This window comes from Myotis yumanensis, unplaced genomic scaffold (genome assembly GCF_028538775.1).
Source record: "Myotis yumanensis isolate MYYU_CA2020_CCGP unplaced genomic scaffold, mMyoYum1.0.hap1 SCAF_10, whole genome shotgun sequence".
In the NCBI taxonomy this organism is placed as follows: Eukaryota; Metazoa; Chordata; class Mammalia; order Chiroptera; family Vespertilionidae; genus Myotis; species Myotis yumanensis.
The window spans coordinates 1,140,259-1,162,822 of NW_027223761.1; the positions used below are offsets into that span (position 1 = coordinate 1,140,259).

At 64.6% G+C, this 22,564-nt stretch overlaps 1 protein-coding gene, 1 long non-coding RNA gene and 1 pseudogene across 2 annotated transcripts; 2 read left to right on the forward strand and 1 right to left on the reverse strand.

Annotated features, from left to right (window-relative positions):
- Positions 1-1,302: 1,302 nt before the first annotated feature.
- Positions 1,303-9,723, reverse strand: LOC139018563 (checkpoint protein HUS1-like; annotated as a pseudogene).
- A 99-nt stretch (positions 9,724-9,822) lies between these two features.
- On the forward strand, positions 9,823-12,981 carry LOC139018564 (uncharacterized). The gene is made up of 3 exons (XR_011472920.1): positions 9,823-9,875; positions 9,957-10,118; positions 12,643-12,981. It is a non-coding gene; the product is annotated as an uncharacterized lncRNA (long non-coding RNA).
- Positions 12,982-13,049: 68 nt separating this feature from the next.
- NLRP6 (NLR family pyrin domain containing 6) lies at positions 13,050-20,672 on the forward strand. The gene is given in 9 exon segments (XM_070427122.1): positions 13,050-13,173; positions 13,730-14,010; positions 14,228-14,266; positions 14,473-16,264; positions 17,842-17,934; positions 19,177-19,288; positions 19,290-19,348; positions 19,421-19,588; positions 20,454-20,672. Coding segments are annotated over 9 exon segments (2,712 nt in total). The 5' UTR covers positions 13,050-13,144; the 3' UTR covers positions 20,593-20,672.
- Positions 20,673-22,564: the final 1,892 nt, after the last annotated feature.

The window sequence follows — 22,564 nt, forward strand, 5'->3', positions numbered from 1 at the left end:
TTAGTTTCCAATGCCCTAGGAGCTGTATCGGTGAAGAAATTGCTTCGGCATATGGCTGAGATTTTGTTGCCTTTGGATTCTTCTAGTATTTTATGGTTTCCCGTCGTACATTTAAATTCTTTATCCATTTTGAGTTTATTTTTGTGTATGGTGTAAGTTGGTGGTCTAGTTTCATTTTTTTGCATGTATCTGTCCAATTTTCCCAACAATGGTAGGCCCCTTAGTGTAGAAGTGACCCGGCTAGCCTGTAGCAGGGTAAAGGCGCTGAATGCCACTTCCAGGGCTATACAGGGGATAAATCAGCTGAGCCAGGGGAGGGACACAGTTCTAGAGAATTGGGCAGCAATAGATTACTTACTGTTGCGGCATAACCAGGATTGTGAGGAATTTAAAGGACTGTGCTGTCTTAATCTTTCTGACAATTCTAGATAGAAAACAACATTCAACAAATTAGGGAAACCATCTCCAAAGTAAAACACAAGGTTTGTTTTGTGTTTTTTATGGACTTGACTTAACCAACCTAACTTCCTGGCTACCTAACCTGTTTGGGATTGGGAATTCTCTTAAATTTTTCTCCCGTTTATTTTTTGTAGTCTGATAGCTTGCCGCTGTATTCAATCTCTTCCGATTTTGAGACCTTGTATTCCATCCCCAAGAACTGCTATCAAGGCAGAAGCAAATGCAGTCTGGCAGGATGAGATTTTTCATCTAAAACAAATCTCATAGATATGAGATGGTAAAAATAGCAGTGGGGAAATGATAGGGACAGAAATAGAATACTGGGGACCAGCTATAATTTTAAGAAATATTAATCATGCTCTGTTAACTGTGATTGTTTCATTCTGATTAAAGAGGGCACACTCTATCCCGGCTGGGAGTTGCACTCATTACCTGGGAGCTCACCTGCAAATGCGGCCCCTCCTCCCCATCCCAGAGTTCCTATTATCATGGAAAGATTAACAACCTTGTTGCAGAAACCAGAGCTGACAGCGCTTTGCATACTCCCGGCCTTTGCATACCCGCAGGCCTTTGCAAATCTCCAGCCTGCATTACCTGTGATTTCCCATTTGGCATACCTTTTGCCTACTTCCCCATGTAATCTTCATTCTTCTACCCAATATAAGCAGCTGGTTTATGGTGGGGGCAGAGTTTTGTGGATGACCTGCCGCTCTCCCGTACTGTCAGCAGGACTGGAATAAATGCTCATATATGATTCAACCCTGTCTCTGCTTAATTGGCTCAAGTAGTGACAGGCAGTGCAGACCCATTGATTGCCCAGTTACAATAATATGAAGTAACATGTTTATTCAACTATTTCATTAATTTAATTTCTAGTTAAATTATCATGGAGGGAAAAATAAGGGAAACATACAGAATTTGTGCTGCTGTGAGGACATATTGACAAACGACTGAGCACATCACCCCGTGCCTCTCCGGTCATGGCAATGGTCTCCGGGCTCCGTGTAGTTGGCAGTGCTGGGACAAGGCCGGGATGAAGTACTGGAGGGAGACATCCTCGTGGAGCAGGTCAAAGTGCACCATCTTGTGACTCACAATATCTGGGGACAGAAAACACCCATCACTATGGAGCCTCTGCGCACAGGGCTGCTCCCTGAATCCTGGACCCACTGACGGTGACGTCTGCTCCAGGAACGCCCAGCCCCCATGGGATGGTCTGCGAAGGCAAAATCAGGCACCTCCAGGTGAAGAGCAAACTTCACGCAGAGGCACAAGGCAGATGGAGCGCCTCAGACGAGGAGTGATGGCAGAGCGAGAGGACCCAGCAGCCAGGACCCATGACCACAAGACGTGGAAGACAGAAGCACTTCCAAGCAAAGTACTTTTCCTTTCAGGGGCTGTGATGTCAGCGGCAAGGAGACAAGTCAGCCCTTCCTCAGGTACAGGAACGGGCGTGCTGCTCAGGTAGGGAACGGGCGTGCTGCTCAGGCACAGGGAACGAGCGTGCTGCTCAGGCACAGGGAACGAGCGTGCTGCTCAGGTACAGGAACGGGCGTGCTGCTCAGGTACAGGGAACGGGCGTGCTGCTGAGGCAGGTGTGCTGCTGAGGACGGGCCGACCAGAGCCAAGGGAGGGGTCAAGAGGACACAGACGTCAGCTTGAGACACAGGAAGAAGCCCAGGCATCGTGAGGGGAACCTAAATCCAAGCCAGATGGTGTCAGGGCTGCGCATATGTCAGCTCAGATGTCAGGTCAGATTAACAGGACGGTCAGCGCATTCTTCCGCAGCCCCTCTCTGGGTGCAGAGACCATGCCTGACGCCCGGTGAGACAGCACAGCCCCACCTGTTACCCCTGAACCCGGGGAAATCCCAATCATCTGCCGGCCCTGGAAAATCAGAGGCCACGTGACCCAGCCGCCATGCATTTACGAGACCACAAACCAGCTGTGAGACCACAGGTGACTCAAGCGTGTGAAATGTGAAAACAATTCCAGGCACACTCACTGCAGACGCCCCTAGTGGGATTCATTTGTTGTCCAGCAAGAAACTGCAGGAACTTCCTGATGTCCACCTGCACCTCCGCCATCTGCTCTGGGCTGCGGTCCTCAGACTCGTTTTCAGAGGCTAAAATGACAGGAACAGCTAGATATAAAAGCAGACTGTTTGCTTAAATAAATGAGCTGCGTTACCCTGATGTTAGCATACTGGACAAAGAGTGCGAGATGGAGATAGGACCCTTTGTTAAGCAAGAACTTATTAAATCCTGACTCTGAAATACTATGTCAATTTCCAGGAAATCTTCATTTCCAGGGCCTTGAAACATGACCCAATCTCCCCCTTTAGGTCCAAGGAGACGGCATCCCTTAGTACACGTGTATAGTTAACGCTTCGTACGCTTATGGACGGCTAATCAAGGCCTCTCATTCCAGAGCGGAAAGAGTCCTTTCAACCATGGAAAGCAACAAGGTAAGAAAACCCTCTTTCTTGTTTATTAACACAAACACAATGAGGCAGACCAGAATAAGTCCTCTCCCTCAGCATTACCAAAGCTTTGACCACATGGGCCTCACTCTCCCCACAGCACCCCTCCACTGTGAAGGCCCAGCCCCAGAGCGATGCTAAAATGTGCACAGCAACCCTGGGGTGAGACATACCAATTCTGAAAGTGGAAGGGCCCAGCATAACTGTTTGGGACACATGCGTGACTGAAAGGGTTTCAGGTCACTAGCAAACGCATTCCCCAGGTCCTTGGCCTCTCCCCCTCCACCCGCCCCACCCACACTGTGGCTGCAGCACAGGCCTCCAATCCATCCATCAGCCGTGCTCACCACTCACTGAACTGATTCCGTGGCCTATCACCTCGCAGGAGACAGGCAATCTGCTCACCTGAGAAAAGTCTGCATTTGCTCATCTAGTGCTCTAAGTGTTAGAGACCCAGGAGGAGGAAAGGAGAAACGTCACTACCTTCCAACTGTGCTCCCGGTGGGAACTTGCCATCTTTAGTCGCAGAAACAGGGATTTAAGAGCTGGGATGGCGCCACGTTTCCAGACCCTGAGCCCACCCTCCAGCCAGGCACACTCATGCCCAGGAGGCCCGTCTCTCCACGCCACTGTCCATCCCAGCAGCACGTAAGCCAGCCTGTCGCCTGTCTCCCCAAGCATAGAACAGTCTCCCGAACTTCAACCTCTTCCCGTTCATTCAGAGGCCTCAGGAAGGTGTGAAACAACTTCTCAGAAGCAAAACACAATCTACCAGAAAACCTACCTGATGGCGGATTCCCAAGATCTTTAAAGTGAGTTGTAACGCACACTAGTTCCGACTCTATTGTCAGGTTCAAGTCTCCATTGAGGTTTGCTTCAATAATCTGCAAGTGGAGTATTTCACAGAGTCTTAAAAAAGAAAAGGAAAGCAAAAAAATAAAGTAAAAATCCACAACAAACGTCAGCTTCCATACCAGGTGACGAGGGAGCCTAGAAACCCCCAGCTCCCTCCTGACAGCACCAGGACCCGCATGGCATGGCAACAGAGAGAAGACGGGCCAGAGGACAGGGTCTCGGAAAACCCCGCAGGGCGGAGCCCTCAGAGCAGAGACCTCGGCGGGGACAGGTGAACAGGTGGAGGCTGGAGGGCGAGGCCTGGGAGGCTGGCTCCCTCACAGGAGAAACGCTGGGAGAAGTCACAGGGAAGGGACGGCACCCTGGGTTATGAGGGGAGGGAACGCGGGAGCGAGCTCAGAGGTCCCGCAGGGGAGGCTCTGCGTGCTCCGGGCCTCTATCGTGGCTCCTGTGGCTCGGCCCTGCACAGAGAATCACAGGTCCTTAGACGGCTGCCCTGCCTCTCTCAGGCTTGGAAGCTCTCCCGAGGCCCCAGGGCGTCCCCAGAGGAAGCTCCCAGGCTGACGACAGCCCAACGGTAGGCAGGCACGGAGCACATGTCAGCACGGCTCTCACTGCTTCACCCGAAGCCAACTGTCAATTAAATGAGCTCTGAGACTAAGCCATGAAAGAAAATTACTCTTAACTGGACACAACTGTAGAGATGAAATGGCCCATGAACCTTTTCCAGGTTTCAGAAAACCTCTGCAATTCCAAAGAGCTCTAAAAGCCAACCTCCACTCCAGGACCGGCCAGCTCGCCAACGGCCCACTGAGTGCCGTCCCACAGGGGCTGGTGCTGAGACAGTTCCCTTTCCCAGGAGCCAACAGGTCGGCAGGGTCCTGAGACACCAGCAGGGAACTTACCAGGCAGCACCGAGCAGCTCGGAGGACGGTGGGAAGGACCCCTGGCAACGGGAGAAGTCTGGGAGCCGCGTGCTTTCCAGGGCGATATGGGGAGAAAGAACCGGAAAGAGCTGGCACTGGGGGGAGGGCGCGCCTTGAGGGTGGTCCTGCAGGGAGGGTGTGGCCAGGTGACAAGGACGAGGACTGGCAGAGAGTGAAAATCAAAAGTTTATGTTTCATTGGGTGGGCAGTGGTTTTTAAAAGCTTCAAGGACATATGACAGGTGCTTCGGTTGAGTGGAGGAAGAAGTCAGGAGAACCAGCTGACACTGAGGCTCCTCCACACAACGCCCGCTGCCCCTCGCGGTGCCATGTCCCGCTGCACAGTGGGCCGCCACAAGGACAGACAGAACAGCCACGCGCCATCTAGTTGGCATGAGAGTGCTTAGAGCAGTGATGGCAAACCTGTGACACGTGTGTCAGAGGTGACACTCGAACTCATTTTTTTGGTTGATTTTTCTTTGTTAAATGGCATTTAAATCTATGAAATAAATATCAAAAATATAGATCTTTGTTTTACTATGGTTGTAAATATCAAAAAGTTTCTATATGTGACATGGCACCTGAGTTAAGTTAGGGTTTTTCAAAACGCTGACACGCCGAGCTCAGAAGGTTCGCCATCACTGGCTTAGAGTGAGACGTTGTGGCCTGGACTCACGGGACACTCAGCTCACTGCCAAAACCAGCACCTCATAAAACACAGACATTAGCAGATGTGCAATGTCTTTCCGAGCGTAAGGGAGGAAGCCAGAGCGGCTGAACATGTTGAATCTACTGTGAGTATAAACACAGGCAGGAGGCCGATGTGAACGCTCGCCCCAGGGAGCCCCTGGAGAGCACCCGGGCAGGTTCCCCAGGGCACCTGGGAAGCTGTAGCTCTCAACCACCGCAATGAGGGGACCCCGCAAGATGAGTGCCAGGGCACCCACACCTCGGGCAGGCGTGCCGCCCACAGCAAACACTTCAGAGCTCTTTGCTAAAGAAGTTGTGACTTACAAGCTGATTGCTGATATTTTCATTTTTTCCACAACGCTCTTCATCGTCTTCAAGACCGGCAGATAAATGCTCACCTACAAGCCCAACGAGAAAACCAGAGCATGAGAATGTCCGTATAGCAAGTGCTGGCAGGTGCCCGCTCACCACCTAGGTTTGGAACGCGTGGAAGCTTAAAAGCTCCAGAATCCTGGGTTTTTAAACTGTCTGAATAAATTTCTTTTTAAAATATGAAAATAAAAACTATCAGAGTTTCACTAGCTCACTCCTGCCTCTGGTTACCTCGGCGACTGGTCCCTGTGGCATTTCTGGTCCCAGGACCCGCCTTCAGCTAGAGGCCTTCATGCACCAGGGACACGGCGGTCCTCGGAGGGATGCCCAGGACTCAGGCCTTTCCACCCAAAAACGCGAGGGGGGAAGTGCTTGCACCGGCGTCAGACGGTTCCCACTGCGCCTGGTGCCCTGCTGCTTCCCCGGAGGGGCCCCCTAGAATTCCCTCTCCATCCTCCTCCTTCCATCAGTGTGAGCAGGAGGCAAAGGAGCCTGGGCATCACCATAGTCCCTGCCCCGGGACCAGTCAGCAGAGTGGAAGGGCCTCCCTGCTGGCTGTCACCGCCGGACATCGCTCCTCACCGACATGGCAGCGCCCCTCTGTGACCCACACTGGTGCCCGAGGCCACCACCGGCAGGAACGAGAAGGGCTTCGGCCGTCCCTGGGCGGACACTCCCTCTCCACCGCGTTCCTGCCACACGCATGCTGACTGAGAGTCTTTATGGCACATGCCCCGTTCCTCCTGCAGCAGCCTATAGAAAGGAGCATCGCTTTCCAACAAGCAGACGCAAAGCCGTGCTGACATCGGGGAATTAAATGATGCCCCTGGGCACGTGCGGAGCGACGGGGCTGCCATCACTCACATCAGCGTCTGGGACTGTGGCTCCTGCAGGTTCCTCCACGGCTTCCTGGGAGTGACCTTCACGGGATGTTGTGGGTCACATGCTGCGGCCACTCGACACAGACACCTGCGAGGACCAGCGGACCTGAGGGGCGGAGGAAGTCCGCCGGCCACGCCGCGTGGGGGCTCTCCGTTCCCATGGAGCCATCACACGCACACTGTGCAGGTCACGGGGGCACCTGCCCTGCGGCCCCCGCTGCCATGAACCCCCTTCCCCTGCTGCAGCCACTGCCCGGCCGGGCCCCTCCTCACCAGCTCTACGGACACCGTCCGGAGGGGAAGTGCTTGTTGGTCAGCTTGACCTCCAAGGCCCGGGCGTTCTGCGTGGTCTTCGGGGCGCGAGAGAGGTTCTCGGCCGCGAGCTCCACGTAGATCGCATTGCTGTCCTCGGAGACGCCTTCCACCTGGAACTCGCTGAAGAAGTTCTCCAGGAGCGGCGCAGGGCCAGGGGCCAGGGGCCGGGGAGGGAGGCGGAGGCGGGGGGTGCAGGCGCGGGCGAGCTTGGCCACCATGCAGCTGACGCCTGCGGGGGGGCGCAGGTCAGTGCGGGGCCTGGAGGCCAGCTCGGGCCAGGCGCGCGCGGGTTGGGTGAGGACACTGAGGCTCCCAGGGCAGCAGCTTGGGCCCCAAGAACCGCCTGTGCCGGGTGAGGGCCGCCCCGGTCCCAGTCCGGTCCCAAACCAGCTGGGGGCCCCACTGCTCACGGTCCGCTCAGCCCCTCAGCTCCCAGCCCCTCAGCCGCCAGCCCCTCAGCCGCCAGCCCCTCAGCCCCCAGCCCCTCAGCTCCCAGCCCCTCAGCCCCTCAGCCCCTCAGCTCCCAGCCCCTCAGCCCCCAGCCCCTCAGCTCCCAGCCCCTCAGCCCCTCAGCTCCCAGCCCCTCAGCCCCCAGCCCCTCAGCTCCCAGCCCCTCAGCCCCCAGCCCCTCAGCTCCCAGCCCCTCAGCCCCTCAGCTCCCAGCCCCTCAGCCCCTCAGCTCCCAGCCCCTCAGCCCCTCAGCTCCCAGCCCCTCAGCCCCTCAGCTCCCAGCCCCTCAGCCCCCAGCCCCTCAGCCCCTCAGCTCCCAGCCCCTCAGCTCCCAGCCCCTCAGCCCCTCAGCTCCCAGCCCCTCAGCCCCTCAGCTCCCAGCCCCTCAGCTCCCAGCCCCTCAGCCCCTCAGCCCCTCAGCTCCCAGCCCCTCAGTTCCCAGCCCCTCACCCCCTCAGCCCCTCAGCTCCCAGCCCCTCAGCTCCCAGCCCCTCAGTCCCTCAGCCCCTCAGCTCCCAGCCCCTCAGCCCCTCAGCTCCCAGCCCCTCAGCTCCCAGCCCCTCAGCCCCTCAGCCCCTCAGCTCCCAGCCCCTCAGTTCCCAGCCCCTCACCCCCTCAGCCCCTCAGCTCCCAGCCCCTCAGCTCCCAGCCCCTCAGCCCCCAGCCCCTCAGCTCCCAGCCCCTCAGCCCCTCAGCCCCTCAGCTCCCAGCCCCTCAGCCCCTCAGCCCCTCAGCTCCCAGCCCCTCAGCCCCTCAGCCCCTCAGCTCCCAGCCCCTCAGCCCTCAGCCCCTCAGCTCCCAGCCCCTCAGCTCCCAGCCCCTCAGCCCTCAGCTCCTCAGCTCCCAGCCCCTCAGCTCCCAGCCCCTCAGCCCCTCAGCTCCCAGCCCCTCAGCCCCTCAGCTCCCAGCCCCTCAGCCCCTCAGCCCTCAGCCCCCAGCCCCTCAGCCCTCAGCTCCTCAGCTCCCAGCCCCTCAGCTCCCAGCCCCTCAGCTCCCAGCCCCTCAGCCCCTCAGCCCCCAGCCCCTCAGCCCCCAGCCCCTCAGCCCCCCAGCCCCTCAGCCCCCAGCCCCTCAGCCCTCAGCTCCTCAGCTCCCAGCCCCTCAGCTCCCAGCCCCTCAGCTCCCAGCCCCTCAGCCCCTCAGCCCCCAGCCCCTCAGCCCCCCAGCCCCTCAGCCCCCAGCCCCTCAGCCCTCAGCTCCTCAGCTCCCAGCCCCTCAGCTCCCAGCCCCTCAGCTCCCAGCCCCTCAGCCCCTCAGCCCCCAGCCCCTCAGCCCCCAGCCCCTCAGCCCCCCAGCCCCTCAGCCCCCAGCCCCTCAGCCCTCACCCCCTCAGCCCCCAGCCCCTCAGCCCTCACCCCCTCAGCTCCCAGCCCCTCAGCTCCCCAGCTCCCAGCCCCTCAGCCCTCAGCCCCTCAGCTCCCAGCCCCTCAGCCCTCAGCCCTCAGCCCCTCAGCTCCCAGCCCCTCAGCTCCCAGCCCCTCAGCCCCTCAGCTCCCAGCCCCTCAGCTCCCAGCCCCTCAGCCCCTCAGCCCCTCAGCTCCCAGCCCCTCAGCCCCTCAGCTCCCAGCCCCTCAGCCCCCAGCCCCTCAGCCCCTCAGCTCCCAGCCCCTCAGCTCCCAGCCCCTCAGCCCCTCAGCTCCCAGCCCCTCAGCCCCTCAGCTCCCAGCCCCTCAGCCCCTCAGCTCCCAGCCCCTCAGCCCCCAGCCCCTCAGCCCCTCAGCTCCCAGCCCCTCAGCTCCCAGCCCCTCAGCCCCTCAGCTCCCAGCCCCTCAGCCCCTCAGCTCCCAGCCCCTCAGCTCCCAGCCCCTCAGCCCCTCAGCCCCTCAGCTCCCAGCCCCTCAGTTCCCAGCCCCTCACCCCCTCAGCCCCTCAGCTCCCAGCCCCTCAGCTCCCAGCCCCTCAGTCCCTCAGCCCCTCAGCTCCCAGCCCCTCAGTTCCCAGCCCCTCACCCCCTCAGCCCCTCAGCCCCCCAGCCCCTCAGCCCCTCAGCTCCCAGCCCCTCAGCCCCTCAGCTCCCAGCCCCTCAGTTCCCAGCCCCTCACCCCCTCAGCCCCTCAGCCCTCACCCCCTCAGCCCCGCCCCCTCAGCTCCAGGGAAGCCCTCCGCGCCCCTCCGCCGTTGGCCCGCCCTCCCCTCGCTCCCTCCACACCCCGGGCGCCCGCGACCCGCTCACGCGTGAAGTGGTTGAGACAGGCGGCGTCCGCAATCTTGGCGCGAAACTTTATGGCGCCCGGGAGACCTGTGGCGGCGGACTGGAGTCCCGCCCTCAGCGTCCCTTCCTCAGCGTCCCTTCCTCAGAGTCCCGTCCTCAGAGTCCCGTCCTCAGCTTCCGGCCCTCAGCGTCCCTCCCTCGGCGTCCGGCCGGAAACGCCGGCCCGCGCCCCTTGGTTCCGCCCTGGGTGGGGAGGCGGCGGCTCCGCTTAGAATGCGGGATCCGCAGCCCCAGGTGTGAGACGGGGTTCCAGGGTTAAAGAACGTTGACACCGACGGCCACTAGTTTTTTTAACTATATTTTCACTGATTTCAGAGAGAAGGGAGGCGGAGAGAGAAACATCAATGATGAGAATCATGGACCGGCTGCCTCCTGCAGCCTCACACCAGGGATGGAGCCTGCAACCCCAGCCTCTGACTCCTGGCCTGGGCCCCCGGCAAGGTGGGCGCCCCCCCATCCATGTGATGAGGCAACAAGGTGGGTCCGTCCCCTGAAGCTGGGAGTGGCCACCTTTCCAAGGAGAACCCCACCCGTGACGCTCCCGCGGTGCCCAGCAGGGACCTGGGGCCAGGCCAGGCGGGAGGCCCTCCTCCCCACGGGGCCGTGGGCAGCTTTGCTCGATGGGCTGGCAGGCGAGGAGCCCCGGCTGCCAGCCAGGCCGCGGGCACGCAGCTCGAGGGGTGTCAGGGGTCAGAGCAGCCCAGGCTCCAAGGGGAGGTGGCACGCGTGGGCTCTCCAGGGCGCGAAGGGCTGATGGGCTCGGCTGATAAGGCTATGGCCTCGCCCTGGGTGCGACGCTGCATTGCTGTTCTCAAGGTCCCGGACGGGCTGTTCCCACCTGCGGGGCCCAGCGCACCTGAGCTAATTGTTAATCGGTGGAGGGACGTTGACTCTCTGTCTCACTCACATGTGTGCATGGAGCTCAACATGCATCCACTCAAAACTCACCGCCTTCGCCAGCTGCAAGCGCACGGCTCGGGCGTGAAGCACGGTCACCGCCACCCTCTCCAGAACTTTCCATCCTCCCAAACTGAAGCCTCGTCCCCGTTCAACACTCCCTCCCTCCCCACGCCTGGCACCACCACCCGCCTCCTTGGGGGCCTCGGACGAGTGGGACACACAGGCTCTGTCCCTCTGGGCCTGGCTAACGGTGCTTAGCTTCGAGCCTGCACGTCCGGTGGTGTAGCATCCAGGCCCTTGCTTCCTAAGGTGAATGATCTCTGTCTTCTTTAAAGCCCGGTATGAACCCTTCTCTCTTTTCCATCGACTTCCCCAACGCTCCCCCAGCGGCCCTCCCCCAGCGGCCCTCCCCCAGGGGCCCTCCCCCAGGGGCCCTCCCCCAGCGGCCCTCCCCCAGCGGCCCTCCCCCAGCAGCCCTCCCCCAGGGGCCCTCCCCCAGGGGCCCTCCCCCAGCGGCCCTCCCCCAGCGGCCCTCACCCAGGGGCCCTCCCCCAGCGGCCCTCCCCCAGGGGCCCTCCCCCAGGGGCCCTCCCCCAGCGGCCCTCACCCAGGGGCCCTCCCCCAGCGGCCCTCACCCAGGGGCCCTCCCCCAGCGGCCCTCCCCCAGCGGCCCTCCCCCAGCGGCCCTCCCCCAGCAGCCCTCACCCAGGGGCCCTCCCCCAGCGGCCCTCCCCCAGCAGCCCTCACCCAGGGGCCCTCACCCAGGGGCCCTCCCCCAGGGGCCCTCCCCCAGCGGCCCTCACCCAGGGGCCCTCCCCCAGCAGCCCTCACCCAGGGGCCCTCCCCCAGCGGCCCTCCCCCAGCGGCCCTCCCCCAGCAGCCCTCACCCAGGGGCCCTCCCCCAGGGGCCCTCCCCCAGCGGCCCTCCCCCAGCAGCCCTCACCCAGGGGCCCTCCCCCAGCAGCCCTCACCCAGGGGCCCTCCCCCAGCGGCCCTCCCCCAGCAGCCCTCACCCAGGGGCCCTCCCCCAGCAGCCCTCACCCAGGGGCCCTCCCCCAGCGGCCCTCCCCCAGCGGCCCTCCCCGTCCCTCACTGGCAAGGCCCGAGCTGACAGCAGGCGCTGCTGGGAGCGGGGCAGGGGGTGTGGGCAGCGGCCAGGAGCCCCGGAGGCTCGGGGCCAATCGTGTGAAGTGAGAGCCCAGAGGGGCTGTTGCCGGGGTCTCGGTGCTGCTCCCCGAGAGCCATAGACGTGGGGACATGGGGACATGGGCCAGCTAGCAGGACGGTGGTGTGGGGGGGGTGGGAATGTTGGGGACCAGAGGCAGGGAGGGTCTGCGGACAAGGCTGGGGGACAGGAGGGGGGAGGAGAGTTTTCAGGAAAGTGTGGCTCTGCCAGGGCGACGCGGGGGCACCGAGGGGCATGGTTTTGAGACGATTTCTGACGTGGCTGTGGGATCTCGGAGGCAGGACATTGTCTGTGAGAGATTTCGAAGCGAAACCTTTGGAAGCGGCCCAGAACTCCAGAGAGGACTGGCCTGCGTGCCACACCGGCCCACCCACCCCTCCTCTCCTTGCTCTCACCTGCTCACCCGTCTCTCCTCCCCCAGGCCCAGCCCTGCGCCCAGCCTCGTCCCCCAGCCTCCCCCCCAGGCCCAGGCCCAGGTCCAGTTTCTGGCAGCGCGGCCCCCGTTATCAAAGCCGTTCCCAGCGCTGTTATCAGCAGCTGCTGAGCGTTCACAGGGCACAGAGTCCACCCGGAGGGTCCACCCCAGGAGATGGGGACGACCTTGGCACCCCCCATCCCCGGCCTCGGGACCCTTCCCCGGGCTGCTGGGGGCAGAGCCCAGGCGACACCTCTCCTCCCACGCCACCCGCCCGCTGTCTCTGACCCCCGCCCCTCGGTCCCTTTGACAAAAGGAAAAGGTCATGGTCAGCGGTGCTGAGTGACGGGCAGGCAGAGTGAAGGGGGCTTAGAAAGGGGGTGCTCTTGGGGACCCCAGAAGACACGGTGAGGGGCTGCCCACAGAGTGGGGCGGCGACGATGACGGCTGCCCGGAAGGCCAGGCACGTGCATTCCAGCTTCATTCTCCCCCCTGTGCAGAGCGGACATGGAGGCAGAGAGGTTAAGGGACTTGTCCCAGGAGCCCCAGCGACCGGGTGGTGGAGCCAGGCTGTGGTCCCGGGCAGTTCGGCGTCGGAGATGGTGCTCTTGACCGTGGGCAGCACTTCATCTCCCTCCACCTCGAAAGCCTTCCCTCACCGCTGCCTTCAGAATTCAATCGAGTTCTGAGCCGGCCACCTCCTCCATGCAGTCCACCTGCTCTGCAGTTACCTGCTCACAGCCGTGCCCCGCTGCCACACCCCACGGGTCCTCAGCCAACCTTAACCAAATAAAGGAAAGAGAAAACCAAAGGTCGCCGGCAGAGCCCATAAAGGGGCCACTCACTGGGTTTGGGAGCTGGTGGCCGGGCCTCTGAGGACCGGCCGAGCTACAGCACCTGGGTCTGGGCATGGACGGGGCTGGACAGCCTCCCTAGGACTTGGCTCCAGTCCCCGTGCAGAGGGGTCACCTCTCCGAGTTCTAGACCCAGGGGCCCGTTGCCATGGACCAGCGGGAGGCCTCCTGCTCCAGGTGAGAGCTGGGGCTCCGCCCTGCCACCTGGGGACCCGCTGCTAACCCCCATCCCCCCCCCCCGCCCGGCTCAGGGTTCCAGGAGCAAATGGGGGTTCTGCTCCCCACCAGGCCTCAGACTGAGACGCTGTGCAAGGCCCCCGGAGGGTGGGGGGTGGGGGGCATGGTGCTGTGGGGATCCAGGAACGCAGTCTGGGCCAGGCGGTGACTCCAGCCGCACCCAGCTCTGCTCCAGGACCCCAGTGGGGAGGCAAGGAAGGAGGGGCACAGGCGTTCTAGACACTTCATCTGGGGAGTGTGGCCTGGCCGCGCCAGGTGTGGGAAAGGCACCAGGCAGGCGGGCAGGCAGAGCCTTGGACCCCCTGGGCGCAAAGCCTGCAACGAGTCCCCGGAGCGCAGGCCTCCCCTGCGGGCAGAGCGCGGGCCTGGAGCCACCGAAGGGGATGGGGCGCGTCTGAGCCACTGCTCCACGCGGGCACCCCGACGCCCGGGGGTGGGGCCGGGGTTTCGGGACGCGACCCACGTGCTGATCCCCCCGCCTGCCCGCCTCCCGCAGCGAGCAGGCCCGCGCGGCCGCCGCCCGCGAGCTGCTCCTGGCGGCGCTGGAGGACCTGAGCCAGGAGCAGCTGAAGCGCTTCCGCCACAAGCTGCGCGACGCGCCGCTGGACGGGCGCAGCATCCCGTGGGGGCGGCTGGAGCGCGCGGACGTCGTGGACCTGGCCGAGCAGCTGACCCACTTCTACGGCGCGGAGCCCGCGCTCGAGGTGGCGCGCAAGACGCTGAAGAGGGCGGACGTCCGCGACGTCGCGGCGCAGCTCAAGGAGCAGCGGCTGCAGCGTGAGCGCGCGGGACCGGGGCGCCGGGTCCCTGCCCTCCACCCCCTCCCGTCGGGACCGGCCGCCCTCCTTCCCGCCTCCCCGGGGAGCCGGGCGCGCCCCGTGCCGGCCAGCTTCACTCCGGGCCCTGGAGAGTGGCCGCGCCCCCTATTGCGTCCTCCCCGCCCCCCGCCCCCCGCACGCGCGCGCGCGCGGCCTCACGCAGGTCTCCCTTTCAGGGCTCGGCCCCAGCTTCTCGGTGCTGCTCTCCGTGTCCGGTAGGTCTCCGGCGGGGGGCGCAGGCTTGGAGCGGCTGCCCTCTCCGGGGAGGCGCGGGTCTGGGAGGGCCAGGGCAAGGAGGGGGCGGCACAGCAGGGGAAACTGCGTCCTGAGCCGAGCGGGGAGGGCAGTGGGCACGGAGAGCGAGCTGACCCAGCCGCCCCGCCTCTTCCCCATCTCTCCCCGCCCCCCCCCCCCCCCCCAGAATACAAGAAGAAGTACCGGGAGCACGTGCTGCGGCAGCACGCCAAGGTCAAGGAGCGCAACGCCCGCTCCGTGAAGATCACCAAGCGCTTCACCAAGCTGCTCATCGCGCCCGAGAGCGCCGCCCTGGCGCCCGAGGCCCTGGGGCCCGCGGAGGCGCCCGCGCCCGAGCGCGCGCGGCGCTCGGACACGCACACTTTCAACCGCCTGTTCGGCCACGACGAGGAGGGCCAGCGGCCGCTGACCGTGGTGCTGCAGGGCCCGGCGGGCATCGGCAAGACCATGGCGGCCAAGAAAATCTTGTACGACTGGGCGGCGGGGAAGCTGTACCACGGCCAGGTGGACTTCGCCTTCTTCCTGCCGTGCGGGGAGCTGCTGGAGCGGCCGGGCGCCTGCAGCCTGGCCGACCTGGTCCTGGACCAGTGCCCGGACCGCAGCGCCCCCGTGCGGCAGATGCTCGCCAACTCCGAGCGGCTGCTCTTCATCCTGGACGGCGCGGACGAGCTGGACGAGCTGCCGGGGCCGGGGCCCGCCGAGGCGGCGGCCTGCACGGACCCCTTCGAGGCCGCCGGCGCCGCGCGGGTGCTGGGCAGCCTCCTGAGCAAGGCGCTGCTGCCCCAGGCCCGCCTGCTGGTGACCACGCGCCCCGCCGCGCCGGGCCGGCTGCAGGGCCGCCTGCGCTCCCCGCAGTGCGCCGAAGTGCGCGGCTTCTCGGACAAGGACAAGAAGAAGTACTTCTACAAGTTCTTCCAGGACGAGTGGCGGGCGGAGCGCGCCTACCGCTTCGTGAAGGAGAACGAGACGCTGTTCGCGCTGTGCTTCGTGCCCTTCGTGTGCTGGATCGTGTGCACCGTCCTGCGCCAGCAGCTGGAGCTGGGCCAGGACCTGTCGCGCACCTCCAAGACCACCACGTCCGTGTACCTGCTGTTCGTCGTCAGCTTCCTGAGCGCGGGGCCCGCCGCCGACCGGCCTCGGGTGCAGGGCGAGCTGCGCCAGCTGTGCCGCCTGGCCCGCGAGGGCGTCCTGGGGCGCAGGGCGCAGTTCACCGAGAAGGACCTGGAGAGGCTGCAGCTGAGCGGCTCCAAAGTCCAGACGCTGTTCCTCATCAAGAAAGAGCTTCCGGGCGTGCTCCAGACGGAGGTCGCCTTCCAGTTCATCGACCAGAGCTTCCAGGAGTTCTTCACGGCGCTGTCCTACCTGCTGGAGGAGGCGGGGCCCGGGGCGCCGGCGGGCGGCGTCGGGGAGCTCCTGCGCGGGGACCTGGCGCTCACCACCCGCTTCCTCTTCGGGCTGCTGAGCGCCGAGCGCCTGGGTGACATCCAGCGCCACTTCGGCTGCGCGGTGTCCGAGCGCGTGAAGCAGGATGTGCTGCGGTGGGTGCAGGGCCAGGGCCAGGGCCAGGGCCAGGGGCGCCCTCCCGCGGCGCCGGCGGGGGCGGAGGAGCCCGAGGAGCTGAAGGACGCGGAGGAGTCCCAGGAGGAGGAGCTGGAGGAGGTGGAGGTGGTGGGGGAGGAGGAGGAGGAGGAGTTCAGCTTCCCGCTGGAGCTGCTGTACTGCCTGTACGAGTCTCAGGAGGCGGCCTTCGTGCGCCAGGCCCTGCGGGGCCTCCGGGAGCTGGCGCTGGAGCGCTGGAGGTTCAGCCACATGGACCTGGCCGTGCTGAGCTACTGCGTGCGGTGCTGCCCCGCCGGACAGGCGCTGCGGCTGGTTGGCTGTGCGCTGCCCGCCCCGCAGAAGAAGAAGAAGAAGAAAAGCCTGATGAAGCGGCTGCAGAACAGCCTGAGCGGCAGCCCGTGAGTCTCGGACGCGGCCTCCCCCAGCCCGCTCTGTGGGCACCATTCAGGCCTGTGCACCTGAGCACCCATCTGGGCATCCCCCCGCCCCCCCAGACCAGAGGCAGGGCTTCAGGGTGGGTTCTGCCCACCCCCTTGTGGGGCAGCCTCCAGTGCCCACCTTCTCCTCCATGCCATCCCACCCCCACCCTCGTCCTCTCCATGCCACCCCCACCCCCACCCTCGTCCTCTCCATGCCACCCCACCCCCCCACCCCCGTCCTCTCCATGCCACCCCACCCCCACCCTCGTCCTCTCCATGCCACCCCCACCCCCACCCTCGTCCTCTCCATGCCACCCCTACCCCCATCCTCTCCATGCCACCCCCCACCCCCCACCCTCGTACTCTCCATGCCACCCCCACCCCCCAACCCGTCCTCTCCATGCCACTCCCACCCCCCACCCCCGTCCTCTCCATGCCACCCCCACCCCCCCACCTCATCCTCTCCATGCCACCCCCACCCCGTCCTCTCCATGCCACCCCCACCCCCACCCCCGTCCTCTCCATGCCACCCCCACCCCCACCCCCATCCTCTCCATGCCACCCCACCCCCACCCCTATCCTCTCCATGCCACCCCCACCCCCCACCCCCGTCCTCTCCATGCCACCCCCACCCCCACCCTCGTCCTCTCCATGCCACCCCCACCCCCACCCTCGTCCTCTCCATGCCACCCTGACCCCCGTCCTCTCCATGCCACCCCCACCCCCATCCTCTCCATGCCACCCCCACCCCCCCCGCCATCCACATCCAAGGCAAACCTCAGAGCATGGCCATGTAGCTCTAGACCAGCCCCACCCATGCTTTTTGGGTTTTTAAAAATATATTTTTATTGATTTCAGAGAGGAAGGAAGTGGGAGAGAGAGAGACACATCAAGGATGAGAGAATCATGGATCGGCTGCCTCCTGCACGCCCCACACTGGGGATCGAGCCTGCAACCTGGGGCTGTGCCCTGACCGGGATTGAACCGTGATCTCCTGGTTTATAGGTGGACGCTGAATCCCTGAGCCACAGGCCAGACCCCCCCCCCCCCAATGCTTTCTCATAATGAGTTCTGGAACACACCACGCCCCCTTTGCCCTGGGCCTCTTCCCTCGGCCCAGAACACTGCTTGCTGCCTCCCCACAAGGCCGGCCCAGACTCCCCAGCTGCCCTGCGACCCCTGGGGCCCCAGATGTGCCCCAATGACCACCACATGCCGTGACCTCTGTCCGTGGCCGCCTCCCTCGCCAGACCCTCCGCTGCTCCAGGGCAAGGCTGTGTCATTGTCCCTGGCCCAGGCGCTCCGCGTCCATTCGAGGACGAATGTGCGGACGTTGAAGGGGCTGGGGACACCCTTGCAGGCGCAAGGCCAGGCACACACTGGGGATGCGGGGACATGGCCCCCGGGTGCGCCTGGCCGGCTTCGGTGGGGAGGCGCCTGGGGCCCTGAGAGGCCGCACTTGGGTTTGGGGTGAGGACAGAGGTGGCTGTGACACCTGAGGGGCACAGGGAGGAGGGAGGAGGGACTGCGGCCAGGTGGCTCCCCTCTCCCCACAGCTCTCAGGCCGCCGCGAAGAAACCCCAGGCGTCCTCCCTGCGCCCTCTCTGCGAGGCCATGACCGACCAGCAGTGCGGCCTGACCAGCCTGACGTGAGTGGCCCAGCCCCAGCCCTGCCGGGAGGGGCACAGGGCAGGGTGCCCGGGGGAGGGAGAGGAGTGGCCCTGTCCTGGGCTGGCTGAGGGGACGGGCGGGGAGCCTGTGGCCTCTGGTGTCCGTGCCAGGGCCCACACGGGCAGGGGCCCATCCCCAGCGTAGGGGCTCCTTGGGAAGGAGGCTGACCAGGCCCCAGTGGGAGCTGAGCATTGGGGGGAGGGGGGGCATGGAGAAGACCAGCCCACTGGCCCGTCAGTCCTGCCACTCAGCTCAGCACAGCGTGTGCACCGCAGCGTTTATGTGGCAAAGAAGCAAAAGCCACACCCTGCCGGCCGTAGGGACCGGCTAACTACACTGCGGCCCACCCTAGCTCGGGGACAACTCCGGAGGTCTGCGTGTGCAGGGGGAGGCCGGCGTGTGCAGGGGGAGGTCGGCGTGTGCAGGGGGAAGTCAGGGTGTGCAGGGGGAGGCCGGCGTGTGCAGGGGGAGGCCGGCGTGTGCAGGGGGAGGTCGGCGTGTGCAGGGGGAGGCCTGTGTGTGCAGGTGGAGGTCTGCGTGTGCAGGGGGAGGTCGGCGTGTGCAGGGGGAGGCCGGCGTGTGCAGGGGGAGGCCGGCGTGTGCAGGGGGAGGTCGGCGTGTGCAGGGGGAGGCCTGCGTGTGCAGGGGGAGGTGGGCGTGTGCAGGGGGAGGTCGGCGTGTGCAGGGGGAGGCCGGCGTGTGCAGGGGGAGGTCGGCGTGTGCAGGGGGAGGCCTGTGTGTGCAGGGGGAGGTCGGCGTGTGCAGGGGGAGGCCTGTGTGTGCAGGTGGAGGTCTGCGTGTGCAGGGGGAGGTCGGCGTGTGCAGGGGGAGGCCGGCGTGTGCAGGGGGAGGTCGGCGTGTGCAGGGGGAGGCCTGCGTGTGCAGGGGGAGGTGGGCGTGTGCAGGGGGAGGTCAGCGTGTGCAGGGGGAGGCCGGCGTGTGCAGGGAGAGGCCGGCGTGTGCAGGGGGAGGTCGGCGTGTGCAGGTGAAGGTCGCCGTGGGGTCCTCATAAATGCGTGGTCAACAGTGTCCTGGGGAAGACTGGGATGTGCCCAGGCATTTGCCCAGGGTCATGGCCCCAGGGACACGCCTGGTGACAAAGGCAGGGGCCCTGTGCAGCCGCCACCCCTCCGCTGACCCCAGCCCCAGGGAGCGAGCAGTCGGCACAGCCGGGCAGCGAGGGCCGAGGGGCCGGGACTGACATGTACTTCGGACCACAGGCTGGCCCGCTGCAGACTCCCAGACTCCGCGTGCCACGACCTGGCGCAGGCCCTGAGGGCGGCGCCCGCCCTGACGGAGCTGTGCCTCCTGCACAACGGGCTCAGCCAGGCGGGGGCTGCGGGCGCTGAGCGAGGGCCTGGTCTGGCCCGGGTGCCGGGTGCAGACGCTCAGGTGAGGCGGGGTCTGGGCGGACGAAGGGAGGGGAGGGGCCCCCCGCGGCTCCTGAGGCCCCCCTCCCCGCAGGCTGCAGCAGCCCGGCCTCCAGGAGGCGCTCCAGTACCTGGTGGGCCTGCTCCAGCACAGCCCGGCCCTGACCACCCTGGATCTCAGTGGCTGCCAGCTGTCGGGACCCGTGGTGACCGGCCTGTGCGCGGCCCTGCAGCAGCCGGGATGCCGCCTGCAGACCCTCAGGTGGGGGAGGGGCAGGAAGGGTGCTGGGGACACGACTCTCGAGCCGGGCGGGGGTGGAGGGTTACCTGGGGCTTCCCCTAGATCAGTGGTCGGCAAACTGCGGCTCGTGAGCCACATGCGGCTCTTTGGCCCCTTGAGTGTGGCTCCTCCACAAAATACCGACTTCTGCGCAAGGGCCACAAAGTTTCAATCGCCCTGTACGTGCGCCCGCACGTGGTATTTTGTGGAAGAGCCACACTCAAGGGGCCAAAGAGCCGCATGTGGCTCACGAGCCGCAGTTTGCCGACCACTGCCCTAGATCAGTGGTTCTCAACCTTGACTGCACGTTAGAATCACCTGGGAATCTTTTTAAAATCCTGATTTCCGGGCCTCGTCCTCCGGGAATTGTGTTTCTTTGTTATGGGGTGGGGCCACAACATGAGTCACAAAGACACAGAATTTCCGGAGGATGAGGCCCGGAAATCAGGATTTTAAAAAGATTCCCAGGTGATTCTAACGTGCAGCCAAGGTTGAGAACCACTGCCCTAGACCCTGAGTGAGCACAGCCCCTGCAGACACCCCTCCAAGCCCTGGCCCCAGCCCTTGGCCTCGACCTCTCTGCCAGACCAAATGTCCGTCTGGTGCGGTGCCCATGGCACAGTCTGGGTCAATGCTCCCCACACCCTCCCACTCTCCCGGGCGTGGCTCCCAGCTCCCGCCCCCTCCCCCAGCCTCCGGCAGCCCTGATGGGCCATCTTCTGTCCCTGTGTACCTCTGGCGCCGGTCACTGCCCCCCCCCCTCCCCCCCCCCCCCCGTCACTGCTGCTCCCTGCCCTGGTCCCTGCTTCCCTCCCACCCACCTCCCCCTTGTCCTGTGCACGTGCAGCCTGAGCTCCGTGGAGCTGAGCGAGCAATCACTGGAGGAGCTGCAGGCTGTGAGGACAGCAAAGCCAGGCCTGGTCATCACACACGCGGCACTGGACAGCCACCCTGCGTCTCCCCAGGAGCTCAGCACGGCCTTGTAGGCCCCGCGGGCAGCGCAGCCAGGAGGACGCCCCTCAGCCGAGGAGTTGCTCTCCGGTCCGAGGGCCTGAGGGTGTTGCTGAGGGGCCCGGGGAGACGGGGAGAAGCCCCGACCCACAGGCCTGGCCCCCTCCATGGTCCTCCACAGGGCCCGGGACATGCCCCTTCCCCACACCCTGGGCCCTAACCTCCGCTGGGCCCCACCCACCTTCCTCCCCCGGGGCCCTGCAGCCATCCCTTCGCAGCCCCCGCCCCCCAACAGCGATGCCGGGAGCCCCCATAACTGAGCGCCTGCCACGCGCGGACCGTTATGTTACTGGGGTGCCGGGTGCAGAGTGACACCTGCACGGATCCGTCTCCATCTCGGCGCGGGCCCCACGGCCCCAGGTTCTGCCCCTGGCCAACGAGGTTCAAGCAGGGCTGACCCTTGACCAGAGGTGGGCGGGTCGCCATCCCTCCCTGGAACGCGGGTCCTGGCATCCGGGGAGGCCATCCCTGAGGCCGTGTGCCGAGCCCAGGGGTGTCCACTCGCTGTCTAAGGTCTGGGGACGGACAGGGCAGAGGGAGAAGGCAGTGGCCTGACCCGGCGGCGGCCGTGACGGCTGGCAGTGGGCAGCCCGAGCCGGTAATAAAGTCTCCTTTGCACTCGTGTGTTGGTTTCTGTTTCACGTGGCCGGGCATCCTGGCCAGCTTCCCTTTGGTACCTAACTCACCTGTCTGGGCGGGGTCCCCATTTCAAGGATGAGAAAACCGAGGCTCAGAGAGCAGCCTGACCGCAAGCAGCCCTGACCCTTGATGGACAGGCCAGCAATGGGCAGCCCTGGAGGCTTCCCGGCCAGCACTGTGGGCGAGGCCAGCTCCTGAGACCCGGTCCAGGGAGAGGGGCAGCCGGGTTCGGTGAGCCTGAGGGGCGGTGAAGGATGGAGAAGACAGACAAGAGAAGGAAGCTGGGCCGGGTGGGACGCTGCTTCTCTGATGGAGAGACAGCGCCGGCCTGCAAGCGGAGTCTTCATTTTATAGCAGATCCCGCGAGGCACAGTCAGGGTGTGGCCAAGATGCTTACAACGTTTTTGAATCCACTCAATCACACGCACCTGATCGAGCTTTGTTTCCTCGCTGCCCCTCCCGCCGCCCACATCACTCAGCCACCGGGAGCCGCTCCCACAGCGCCCTTCCAAAATCAACTTTCTTTTTTCTTTTTAATATATTTTCATTGACTTCAGAGGAGAAGGGAGAGGGAAAGAGAGAGAGAAACATCAGTGATGAGAGAATCGTTGATCAGCTGCCTCCTGCACCCCCCCCCCCCCCCACACACACCCTGGGGATCGAGCCTGCAACCCGGGCCTGTGCCCTGACTGGGAATCGAACTGTGACCTCCTGGTTCACAGGTCGACACTCAACCCCTGAGCCCCGCCGGCCGGGCTGTCCCATTCGTGACAGCTCTTGACCTAATGACCTAAGAGCCCCACCTCCAGGCACCATCACACTTGGGATTAGAGGTCAACAGGGACATGTGGGGACACCCGCACGCCGTCCCCAGCAGGGAGCGCGCTCGGAATGTGAAGGGCAGAGGCGGAAGCCAGGCTGACGGCGGGGAGTGGGGGCGGGCACCTTGGGGACTTGTCCTCCCAGAGAGGTGGGCACCACCGCGGGCTCTGAGCAGAGGGCACGGGCTGACCTCGCCACTCGCAGGACGGAGGGCAGAGCAGAGGCAGAAAGCGGGGAGTGTGCTGGCCCAGGAATCACGCGGACGGAGAGCGGGCAGGGCTGAGGGTGGGCGTGGGTGGGCGACCCAGGCGCCGGGCGTGGATGAGGGAGCGGCAGGGGGAGCAGCTGCGGGGGGGAAGGAGGTCTGGGTGTCTCTGACTGGGGGTCAGACATCTGGGTCAGCCCAGGGCGTGGGAGACAAGGATGGAAGGGGCCCAGGCCCAGCCCGGAGCATCCAGGGGGCAGGGGAGGGGGAGCAGGGGAGGG